Source organism: Polypterus senegalus, chromosome 16, assembly GCF_016835505.1.
Source record: "Polypterus senegalus isolate Bchr_013 chromosome 16, ASM1683550v1, whole genome shotgun sequence".
Classification (NCBI taxonomy): Eukaryota; Metazoa; Chordata; class Cladistia; order Polypteriformes; family Polypteridae; genus Polypterus; species Polypterus senegalus.
This window is the reverse complement of record NC_053169.1, coordinates 58,687,398-58,700,240: the sequence shown is the minus strand read 5'-3', so window position 1 is coordinate 58,700,240 and position 12,843 is coordinate 58,687,398. Positions and strand designations below refer to the sequence as shown.

General features: G+C 37.3%; 1 protein-coding gene and 1 long non-coding RNA gene across 3 annotated transcripts in view; one reads left to right on the top strand and one right to left on the bottom strand.

Annotated features, from left to right (window-relative positions):
• bcl11aa (BAF chromatin remodeling complex subunit BCL11A a) overlaps window positions 1–4,436 on the bottom strand; it is a 111,248-nt gene extending 106,812 nt beyond the window's left edge. The window contains exon 1 of the mRNA XM_039738790.1: window positions 4,148–4,436. Coding sequence (XP_039594724.1) covers window positions 4,148–4,202 — 55 coding nt within the window. The 5' untranslated portion in view covers window positions 4,203–4,436. The remainder of the gene's footprint in view (window positions 1–4,147) is intronic.
• Window positions 2,842–12,843, top strand: part of LOC120516834 — an 82,515-nt gene continuing 72,513 nt past the window's right edge. Inside the window, exon 1 of one of the 2 annotated variants that reach the window (XR_005630927.1) lies at window positions 2,842–3,080. This is a non-coding gene — a long non-coding RNA (uncharacterized LOC120516834). Of the gene's footprint in view, window positions 3,081–4,464; window positions 5,619–12,843 lie in introns of those variants that run through there. The other variant, XR_005630926.1, reaches the window with a different exon arrangement.

Below are 12,843 nucleotides of genomic sequence, written 5' to 3'. Positions count from 1 at the left end.
GGAGGGGGGTTTATCAGGATATCTAGCTCCTATTCAGATATCCATGATCTTTTTTTTTTAAACAAAAGGTGAAGTCTCAACAGAGGTTACAAATGGTTAAGCAACTTGACCTTCTTTACTAAGCTGCCAATTTCACATTTTAATGAACCTAAAGCCACTGAGAATCAAAAAATAGATTTTAATTTGACTTCAGAAGATTGGACCAGATTTTGATAAAGTGCTGGGATCTTATGAACTCAGGTTAAATTTGTTTCAGCCCTACCTAGACCACATATTGAGGGGCAGATATGGGGTAGCTCCCAGATGAGCAGTGAAAAATATAATTTGGCGAACCTAGACTACACGAAAGCTGGGTTACATCTAGGACACACAGATAATTTCTTGCCTCTGGTATTACCCTTAATTTTGTGTCAGGTCAGCTACTGGAATATGAGGTCTCTGCATGGTTCTAAAAAAGCAAGAACTCCAAATTAACAACTTCTTATGAGCCACACTTGGCTCTTTAAAAGTTTTTTTTCCAGAAAACCACACTGTAAGAATTAATTGTAAATTATGTCTTAAAAAAATCATACTTACATTAATAAAACATTTAAATGCATAAAAACAAGTGCTGAATTCAATGGAATACCTCTCATACTGAAAATCCACATAGACATTAGGCACATTAACAAATGCGGATTAAACTAACATTGTTAAATATGCCATACATATCATTTACAGCATATAAAACATGAACAGGGTAGACAGATAAGAATTACTTCTTATGAATTGTGATTCTTAAAAAAATCTGTCTTCTAGCTAAATAAGCTTAATTTCCTTTAATGACAATAGTTGCAGTATTTAAATTAGTTTAAATGAAATATTTCAATGCTTTTCATGATCTCTAATTTAAATGAAATCTAAAGGAATTATATATTTTTCCTTACAATCCTTTTCTAGTTGAATTTTTTAAATGAGAGTAGAGCATTTTAGAGGCACATATGAGTGTATTTTTATTCCACTTCTAGTAAGCAGCAATGAGGTATGAGAATTTGTATTCCATGCCTGCCTTTCAGTTTCCTTTTTATAATTTGTATTATTATTTCAGCTTTTGCAAAAATATGCATGTGTCATTATAATCAAGCATCTATGCACAAACCCTTAATAATAATGCAACAACTTTTTAAAATTGTATTTTTGATGACAAGGCATAATGAATGTAAAAATATATTCTGTTTTTAACAAAAACAATACTTTACTTTTGCATGTTTGAAATATAGCATTTACTGCTTTTTAAATATTTCAAAAGTGAAATGGGGCACAGTTAAGGTTTTTGATTTTTAAGCAGATATATCCATATGTTGTCTTTATTTTTTAATAGACAACCACGAGATTTAAAGGTTAGTTACCCCTGCTTCACTTAGTAAAGCAGTAGTAAAGCGTCTCAGACACTTATACATTTTCACAAAAGTGATTATGCATGTAAATATTCAGTTATATTTTAGATAGTAGGTTTAGCTGAAAACGACATACTGCATAACTCAAGAAAAACACACACAGGTGACATTCTTTGTAAACCAACTGGTAAGCACTGACTACAACAAAAAAAAAACAATTAAAAACCTGCCATTATACAGAGCACATGAATTTATATCCATCTACCTAGACAATATCCACTTCAAATAAACCATTGTACCTTACAAGATTTGTTATCTGGCCAGATAATGCTTTAAAGGGAGAAGATAATGTGAATAAAGGGATGACAGGTATGGATTGTTAAGCCTGTTTAGTGTAACTTAAATTTATGACTTACACCTGTCACAGCTAAATGAGTAATATTTAAACTTACGTACATTATAAAAGCAAACAGAAATGTCTTACTTTTGCTGTCGTGCTCTAATACTTGGCACAGCAAGAAAATGTTAACCGTTTTCTACAAGAAATCGCATATGAGAAGAAATCGTGTTAAAAATAATTTTTCTTCTTCAAGAGTTAAGATAACTGCACTACTTCTTTAGGATATAAATGTGTGTGTATGTGTGTGTACGTGTGTGTGAGAGAGACGCGCCGTTCTGTTGAATAATTTTAAAAGAATAAGTCCGACTACTGAATTAAAGAAACGATCGTACGCTGAATAATAATAATAATAATAATAATAATAATAATAGTGTTCCATTATGTAAAGTCCACCCTGCTTTGAAGCAGATAGTATGAGTACTGTACACGTACACTAACGTAAGTGCAATAAGCTAGGGTATCGTAACTGTCAAGAATAAAAGCAATCAGACGTAAAACGTTCCTTTCTAATAAGTACCTTGTTAAGCATTTCCTAAAGTACCGGCATCACTTTCATTATGAAATGAACAAGATGAGAAAATGTGTACTTTTTGTTTAAGGCGGTCAAAGTTAATTAATACAAGAACCTTTTACAAAACCTTTCCATTTGGGTTACTGCGTTCCTACCTTTTAACAAAAAAGTACTTCTTGTTACGGAGATAGAACGTAAAACGATTTTATTTGTAAATCTGTATCAACCGTGTGCAATTTAAGCCCATCATAAAAAGAAGAATATAATAAACAAAGAACAAGGACATGTTAACATTTCAGAAAGCTTAAAAGTAAAAGTCTTTAAAATAGACGCGTCTTCTCAGCGTTAACCATTTTGGGTCACTTCTTTTCATTTAAATACTACGTTAGAAGACACTGGGAATGGAAAAAAGAAATTGTTCTAAAAGCCTTGTTGTATTATGAAGCATTCCCCCATTATTCCAAGCATCTCGTCAGGATATGTAGATTGAGGTGGTGTTGAAATTGATCAGGTTCAAGTTCACCTCCGTTTTTGATCGTATCCTGCCTCCTAGCGACCAAATGCGGCTTGTGAAAAGCTTTGCATTTTTTGCAGTCGCGCGGATCGAGCGGGACAGTTGTTTAAGACACATTTGTTACCTTGAAACCTGCAGTCGCAACGCCTTACTTTTTATTTTTAGTTTGGTGCCTGTCTGAAAGAACACTGGAAGAAAGGGAGAAACCGGATTGACGTTTCACATGCCAGCAGATCATCTTTAAATCGAGATGTAAGCAAGAGGAAGAACACGGCAAAAGTGAGGCTATTTCCAGTTACCCACTTTTCATATTATTGACTTTCCTTTTATCATTTGTATTTTTCTTTGTTGTTAGCTGTTACATTGCTCTCAGAAACCGAAAAAAAAATCCCGGGAAGGTTGTGCGATGACACACATGCGAGGACAGATAACAAACAGAGCCCTTCGAAGAATATACATGTGCTCGTCTTACGGTGCGATTATTCAGTCGCGGATAGCCTTGGCAGAGAGTACATATGCATATCACTTAAAGCCGGACAGTCCTCCGGTCCATATCTTTCTGATTTTGCAGTTTCGCGCTGTACGCGTTAATTCAATTCTTAAGGTCCCCATTAAACTAAAATAAGCTTTTTCGCTTTGGCTGCTAAGTGGTATAAATAAATTAAGATCGAGGATTGCCTACTTTTAGGTCGGAATTATACCTTTTTAACTGTATTTTGCGTCTTCTTTCCTTTCTCTCACCATGTCGACGTTGCTGGCAGGAGGTTCCGCGCACGCGGCGCTTGTAAACATTCAGACACGAGATTTTTCCCAATCAAAATCCACTTCCAGTTTTTTTGAAAATCTTCCAAAAAATAGTACTAGAGGAGGGAAGCCTTCTCAGTGCGGTGCACGAGCAGGGCTTTCTATAGGCTTTGCGCTACGGTCCAGCGGCACTTCATGTCCAGTGAGCTTGCATTACCTAACGCGTTCACCCACCATATGCCCCTTAGTTCGTGGCTCAAGCACCGAGGGCACAGTAAGGCATAAAACAGGCGCGCTCGTTGAAAGTGCACCGGACTTTAACGGCGCTGTATAAAAACTGCAACTTTTTTCAACTTTTATGATCTGTGCATTTTTAACTCTGCAGATGACCATGCTTTTCCTTAAGTCTACCCGATCCTACTCTTTCTCATTCTCTCTCACTAGCTTTCTCTCCTTCTGTCCGATGTCCACTACCACCTTAACGATTTTCTCTTCTCCGGTCAGTGCCCAGTCCTTTCAAACAAACTACACAAATCGCGATTGGAAAAAATAACTAAATGAAAAGAAAAAAAGAAATGAAGATTTTTGTGCACATTACTTACGCGAAAAATCCCGTTTGCTTAAGTGCTGGGGTTTGCCTTGCTTGCGGCGAGACATGGTGGTTGGTGGTGGCTTTGAGCTCGGTTCACATCGGGAGAGCCGGGTTAGAAAGGAGACTCCAGAGAAAATATCTTCATCAATGCCTTTGACATCCAAAATAAATTAGAAATAATACAAAGATGGCGCAGGGAAGATGGATTGTGGGATAGCCGTCATGGCTTTTTTGAAAAAAGAGAGAGAGAGAGATGAAAAAATGGCAAAAGCCCCCCTGAGCTGCAAGTTCAAGTGCGGACGTGACGTCCCTGCGAACTTGAACGTCAGGAGATGGATGGACACAGACATACAAAACATGGGCAGGGCAAAGAAAGAGAGGAGGAGGAGGGAATGCAGATAACAAAACCAATGGACACTCATTAGGGGCTGGACATGAAAAATAGACCCGGAGAAGCCAATGGACACAGAGATCAGGGGGCTGGACAAGAGGCACAAGAGGAAAAAAAACTGTCTAATGATTGCAGTGGGCATTGATCAGGGGGCTGGACGTGAAAAATAGACCAAGAGAAGCCAATGGACAACGGATAAGGGGGTTGGACATACAAGCAGAAAAAAGAGTCTAATTAAAGCTGTCGCAGTGGACATTGATCAGGGACCTGGGCACGGACCAGAGTGCACAAAAATAAGTAAATAAAAGCCGTGGGCCACAAAGCAGCAAGCACAGGGGAAAGAAGATTTAAAAAGAAGTACTGTCAGACCAGCGCGAGCGAGCCAAAGTTTAAGCAAGTGTGTGTGAAGGGTTGCGCGACACGCGTTGGAAGCCGGACAGTACACTTTAAATATTTCGAGTTACCTATAGGATGCCTTAAAATAGTTTTATCGAGACTCGATGGATCCAGTGCTGTAAATCGAAAGCTGTAACAACAGGTCATAGAAATGCACGGGGCTGAAAAGGCGGGTCGCCAGCGGATAGGCGGGGGTAACAAGGCGTGGGTATGCTGGGGTGCGTCTAGTAACTTTAAAGGTGGACAGTGCCGAGGCAGAGAGCGCTGACAGGTTTTATTTGCTGTCAGTCCATGGCTGCATTTAGAAATGTGTGTCAGGACACTAATTTAAAGCTGCAGTTTGAAACGTCTAAAGATGAGAAACCAGAAGAAGAAAAATAGCAATCAATAGAATAAAGCGTCCTTTCTTGTAAGGTGCATGCTTAGAAGTGCACCGCGTATTCAATTAAAGCGGAGCGCCGAAAATAACCGAGTCAAGTAATAATAGAAAAAGTAATAAGACTAGTGGCTATGTAAGAGAATCACAAGAGCGATTTGTAATGAAAACGTGAGGCAGACGCGGAGCTGGGGTGGGATACAAAGGGGAAGGGGGAAAAAATCAATGGGATTTGAAGAGGGAGAGGATCGGGGAGGAAGCTGAGCGGTGGAGACAAACCCTGGAGCAGCTGAGAAAAATGTTGATCTAACTGAACAGGTTAGTTTGCGAGAAACTACAAGTGGAGCTTATTTTGGTAAAGACGAAGGGAGGCAAAAGTTTCTTGTTAATAAGGGAAAAGACAGCGCACTTCATAAAGACGCTTGTTTAATGTAAACGATGGGTCTGTTTGACAAATCAGTGATACAGTATGTAACTTATCTATCTACTGTATAAAGTATTTTATCTAATTTTTCAAACACATTGTCTATCTGTCTATATCTAGATATATCTATGGATTCATCAATTAAATGAACGATCACCGACGGTGACATTGCTCAGATACAATAAAATGCAATGTGTTCGCAATTTCGCAATGATACAATAAAATAAGAGGAAATCGTTATAAAACACATATTCTGCATTAACCTAAAACTGACCATCAATACATTGGACAGGCTTGCTTTTGACAAGACGTAACTGGTAAAAATGAACGCGAAACAAGATCTAATTGGAAAAGATTGAACTGCATTGTATTTCTTTAAAACGTGAGTGTAATTTCTTCCAGCTGCCCGACGGCTTTGAAAACAATGAGATTAATTTTACCCTTTCTTAAAAACTGAAAGAAAACCCGAATCCATTTGCTGTTATTCGCCATTCGGGCGTGCTTTACTGTGTTTCTATGACTCCTGTTTTGTTTTCTTTTCCACGTGGCAGAAATCAACATTCATTCAATGAGGTGGAACTTTTGATATTGTACAGATACAGGGGGCATTGGGATGTATCGACACAGTGGTTTAATATTAGGTCACATCAAGCAAGTTAACAATTTATATAAGCTGCCCTGACATTGAATATCAGAAATACTATGTTTTTGGCTGGAGTGGTTGCAGCGACATCTCTTCAGCAGAAGGACATGGCTCTACAACTTTCATGGGCATCTCTTGTGTCTACGTACGTTGAAGAATTCCTTTATGTTCATTTTCATGGAGGTAAAGACGAGCATAACAGTCGAAAACATCGAAAGTTCGCTCTCCACGATCTCAAAATAAAGTGCAAAAGATGTTTACGTTATTAAATTCTGCTTTTTTGCACTTTAATACATCGTTGTTCTGCATATAGTTTATTAACTAACAAATAATGATGCACTTAAAACAGAAAGGACGGACGAGACATTTATATTTAAATACATACTGATGCATGTAATAACTAAAAATATACTCGATAATAACGATGCACAATAAAGTTGCTATAAATAGTGGTCAGGTATGCTTTACCTGACAGCAAGAAAAACTAACATCTCAGATTCTGTATGTCTGGCGTTTCTGGTAAAGGTGACTTGAACTCATATATCGTAAAAAGGACTGGACTTTGATGTGGCTGTAATTGTTTCGAACCCAAAGAGATTATAATGACCTAATCAAGGGTTTATAGTGTTCGTCGCGGACAGTTATTTAAACATAAAATTGCATGTTAAATTTCAATGCTGCATGTCACTTGTAAATGTCCTCTCAAAATACCAGGCACGGAGCACTTAAAACTTCATTCAACCCTTCCAAACATAATGTATTCAAAGATATCCATGAATATGCGTTGTACATTCTAACTTCATTAATTGCCAAGGTTTAACCCACCCAAGCCCATACAGCAATGTAATCCATTTTTTTCAGTTCAAAGCGTCAGAATTACTTTTATTCAGTGTGACAAAATATTGTTTACCAAAAATGTTAACTACTATTAAAATGTGTATGTTACTTAAAAGTATGAATCTGTACAAAACTGGCCAGTCTTGAGTTATGTAGCAATCAGAGCTTGGCAGGACCCTACTAGAAAACTCGGGTGATAACGTCGCGTTAAATCTTCCTGGCTCGTACAAAAGCACGTGGTTTAAAATTAAATAAATAAGTGTTTTCTGATCCCATTAATTACATCATTAAAGTATTGTTTTACAGAGCGAGTTCTTCAAAAGGCGAGATTGTTTGCGTGTACTATGGGTGCAGTGCGTGGCTGTGTGCGTTAACCAAAGCAATTATTCCGAGATTAATTGTCTGCGTGTATGTGGTACTTTTTATCGAAGTTTATTGGGAAGGTATGTATCAGTCGACTTTAGTTACAGATTGCAATTTAGTCCAAACACCTTTTATTTATTTATTCATTTATTTAAGTTTGTCTTTTTATTTATGTATTTACTTACTTATTAAGAGTCTTAATCTTGAGTCTTTGTAGTTTTATATTCACCAAGAAGATTTTTAAGGAAATTTGATTGATCAGTAAATTGCAGATGAAAGTAAATTAACCGCAGTTTACTTGAGTGGTAACTGGAAAGCAGATATGTTCCCAAAGATTACTCGTGGTTTTTAAGGGGTTAAATTTCTATTTCCGCATAAATTTTGAGTACGGTAAGTTCAAACGTATCTGCTAAGCCCATATGCGTATACAGTATTGTTCGAAATTACAATTAAGAGTTATAAGAATAAACTCGTTTACATAATTTATATTGTTCCAGTATAATCTTGGAATGTTTTAACAATCGTAAACGTTTGACATGATTTGTATGTTCACTAATTGAACTCTGTATTCGACTTTTGATTTATAAATAAATTGTCTTGTACTTGAGCAATTGCGTTCTTTAAAGCTGAAGATTACTACTGTGTCTTTTACTTGCTAAAATGATTTAATTTTCTAAAGTATTCGACCTTCATAACTGCTTTTAACGCGATATTTGACCACGTACTTGAAGGATAAATGCTGAAGTAAAGATGAAGTTCAAACGTTTTGTTTACTAAGATAATGGAATTAAATTACTCATAGTACCCGTTATTGACGCGCTGCTGGGTGGATGAAACGGTTTTAAATAGACGTTCTTATAAAAACCATTCATTTACCGCTTTGAATTGCCCATACAAATGCTCGCAGATAACAATATAAACAAAATATACATTTTATATGTGCACCGATTTGTATACGCAAACACATATTCTCACAGCTTAGAAATCAAAGAATTGGGAATTGCGTAAAATATAAAAATGTACGAGTTTGTATCTCTTTTGTTCACAGCAACTTTCCAAACGCATATCTGCCAGTAGTCTAAACAGCAACTTCTCACAAAAACTGCTGGGTAAATAAATTGAGAGGGCTGTTTGATGTTATCTGTCTCTGTGCTCAGTCTACCAACCTGTTCTGCTTGTCATGTCAGTCTTTCAAGATGCACGCATTATATGAGATTGTTTGCAATTAGAAGACGACCGAAAGACAGACACACACACAAGCACATAGATAGATAGATAGATAGATAGATAGATAGATAGATAGATAGATAGATAGATAGATAGATACTTTTACATCACCTCAAGTATCTAGAATTTAAAAAAATGAAAATAAATTATTTTCTAATGCAGCCAAGGGGCTCTAAAAATTACTTTGTTAGTCAGATCCATAAAAGGCCACTTAACTTTATTGCTGTCCAATCAACATTTAATAGGTTTTCATTCAATCACAAATGGTGAGCCTTTTTAGGATTACGAGTATGAATCTCCCCTTTTACCAATGTGTTCTAATAACAAATTTAGCATTCAGATGAAGCGATTTCTTTCTGTTACTGCCTTTTGTATTAGATTTGATTGTGAGAAGCCCCAGTGGGTGCCTCTAAGGCAGAGATCTATCTGTGAGGCTGCAGCCCATTCAATAGTAGGCTGTGCTAACCTTGACCTTTCCCTAGACCCTTCTCCATCTGGTGGCAGCCTGTTTCTCTCTCTCTCTCTCTCTCTCTCTCTCTCTCTCTCTCTCTTTTTCCTGCCCCTTTCTTCGCAGACACCGGTGATAAAGGCGTTATCCTGCTCCTCGCCTCCTTCTAGGGATACAATATGCGGGCTACAATATGCGGACAGCAAAATTCAGTGTATGCAAATGATCAAGCGACTGATGTGAACATGAATCAAGTCACTGTACTGTCCTTAAAATTAAATGCAGAGGCCTGTATTTGCTTTTTATTTGTACCATCTTCCTGTAGCATGCCCTGTAAACGCATATGTACTTCACAGAGCAGAGATGATGCTTGCGTGATAAACATATACTTTCTTTGTTTTGCCAATTATAATAGTTTTGATAGATTGTTATGTCCCTGCACAGGTTACACGTGTCGTTTAGTTTACTCGTTGCAATACGTTTATTTTATTTATTTACTTAGTTTCGAACTCGGATGTGTTACTCGAATTAATTCCATTGACTGTTAGTGTAGTCGGGGAGTGGGGGAGGCTACCTAAACTCTGCATACTAAACAAAAAGAATACGAAAGCGGCAGATTCCCATTTGTACAGAGTGTCTGGGATTGATCAGTTTTGCAGAAGAAAACGACGCGATTGACCAAAGAGAGAAAGGGAGAGAGAGAGAGAGAGAGAGAGAGAGAGCGAGCGAGAGTCACGTGCTGGATCCATGGGCAGCCGCTTATAGAAAATTGACTGACTGGCCGCTTGGGCGCATTTCAATATATGGAAATGACCAGAGGCTTATGCAATAAATCAACGCTCAACACATTGTCATTTTTCTCTTTCTGCTTCGCTTTATTCATTTCTTTTTCCAACATTAAGCCCAATGTCGTTGACATTTTTCTTTCTGGTCATTGTTTTATCAGTCACAACTTGTTTGCATTTAAGCGGATCGTCTGAAAGGACTGGGGCATAATTTTTGCATCCAGTGTGTTAGTAAACGCCTAGCTTCGCACGGTAGCAAAGTCGCTGCAGTCAGTAGTGATAATAAAACGCGATACAAATCAGAAGCAATTAATACTTTGTAATGTCTTTTCATTCTTAGTTAATATTACGATTTTTTTAATATTTTAAATAATCAAACAACAGAATTTTTATAAACGCGATTAATTGTAAAAGGGGGAAAAAACTACCCCATGCGTTAAAAACCACTAAATAGAAAGATTTTTTTTAACTTTATACAATCTTTAATTACATACTATAGCATACTGCATAAAGACCGGCCGCTTTTTTCCAGAATTATAGACATATAAGGGTCAATGGTCAGCTTCAGTGAAATTCTGAGCCTAATTACTTTTGTGAAAGTGGATGTAGACGGTAAAATATGACAGCCCAGCATAATTAACCCTACGAATACAGCACTTACTTAAATATACCAATTCATAGCCAGTCACCCCCTACCCCCAACCAACACACACACACACATTATAGAATAATAATAAAGACACTAACAAACCCACGCCCCCACCAACCACCACCACACACACACACCCCATTCTTCCATTCCACTCGCATGCACAGGAAAAGACATGCTCAAACTAACACGCGTACCCGCTGGTCTCACACGTTCTTTAATATACCCCCCAATGTAAAGCTTAAGAACGCCTGGATTGGGCGCGTGTTAAAGTCCCCTATTACTTCATTAATTATAGTCAATGAAATGAATTCTTTGCTGACCATTATAGATTCCTCTTGCCTTTTTAAATCCTAGCTATTATGACTTGAATGAAAGTGTACTTAACAAGAGCTTTTTACGGGTATTCAACGTCCATTTCAGTTTAAATAGTCGTCATGCCATCATTTTTTAATCGTTAGGGGATTTGAAGCTCTTTCAATCATAAAATCTAGTAGAGACAAAACATTGTCTTAAATAGTATCTTTGGACAATATATTATTTTCAAATTCAAACATTCTGTATATGTTTCCTAGATGTAACACCATCATGCACTTATGATCATAATTTCTTTATGATCACACTTACTCCAAAGGTGCTGTATAACATTGAGTTATTCGCTAGGTCAGTGTGGTATCATTACCAAGACTTGGAAAAAATAGTGGTATTTAACAAATGTCAAGTCGTAACACTATTTTTAACAATCGCTCACATCGCTAAACCTAGGCACGACATGCCCAGTACAGCAGCAATGTATCAATTTCTTATTATCTGTATGCTTCGTGTGATACTGGAGTGAAAGTTGAACATCCTAAAACGTAGAATTTTGGCACTCTGTGCGATCATACCTCATTCCGGAATACGCAGCAGGAAAAATTGCAAGAATATGCAAGATACGTTAATGACTTTGATTAACCGGAGGGAGGGGATTTGTAATAGCTACTTATCTGCTATAAGCCATGTATTACGAATGCAGTGATACTGAAGACCCAACCTGGAGATTACAGGTTAGCTCGTTCGTTTACTGATTCACAGATTTGGGTCCGGTCTCTTGCGCTCGTGTGTCTGCCCGGCGCGAACATGGTTCAGTAGCCAGCTTCAGGCCAGAAAGGTTACAAGGACTGTTTTGTCTGTTTAGCTTATGTTATGAGCTCATGTGCCATAGTACTGCCTTGTTTTATTGCTCAGGTAATATTTTTTTTAAGTTGTGAAACAGGATTTTTAACTTTGCATTCAAATTGAATGTTTACAAATGTTTACGTGCAGTCTAGGAGAGCTGCCTGAAGATACCCGGAAAAGAATGAGAAAGTCTGTGTTATATTAAATAGGCCTACATTCTCCGATTAAAAGAAAAAAAAATACATTATTAAGCTGTTCAAAACGGTATGCATTTATTAGAAAATTAATTTAGTTGTCACACAATTGGAAACCATTTGTGTATGCGTCTCCTAAAGAGTTGTGAGAGTTATCGATTAACTCCATATAAATATTATTTTAGGGTGAGAGATTGGCCGTTTACGTGAGTGTTGTAGTGGGCAAGCTTATTAACATTTTCCCACCCAATTCATGCGCTGTGAAAGGTTTAACACACTAATGTCTAAATGCTTAACTCAGAAGCAAATCTCTTTGGGGAAATGAAAGAGTTGCCTTTGGAAAAAAATGTAAACTGATTTTCGTGCAGCTTAAATAATCATTTTAAATGTCCGACAAAGTAGTATTTATTGCGACATTTTGGCCCATGTATTCAGGACTTTGCGTTTTTGTTACAAAAAAACCCTCTGGTCATTTTACTGGTGAAAACTTTGAAACACTCTGTATTTTAGTCCCAGACCACTTCACTTTATTTGTGTCAGGTTCTTTGCACACAAGGCACTATTGAAAGTGTCTGAATTCAAGTGCAGACAGATGGGGAGCATTGAGGTTAGCTCAGCCAGGCCTTCTACTGACCTTTCCGGAGAGAATTAAATCAGTCTGGTCCCGTTGTTAGGGTTAAATTATTACCATAGACTAAAAATAACAGAACCCCAAAGATACTGATACTGGAATTTTATTATGCTTATACCCCCTAGGCTACTCTGTTGATGAAGTTGGAGTAAAATATAACACAAGGCTGTTTTACACCCCATAG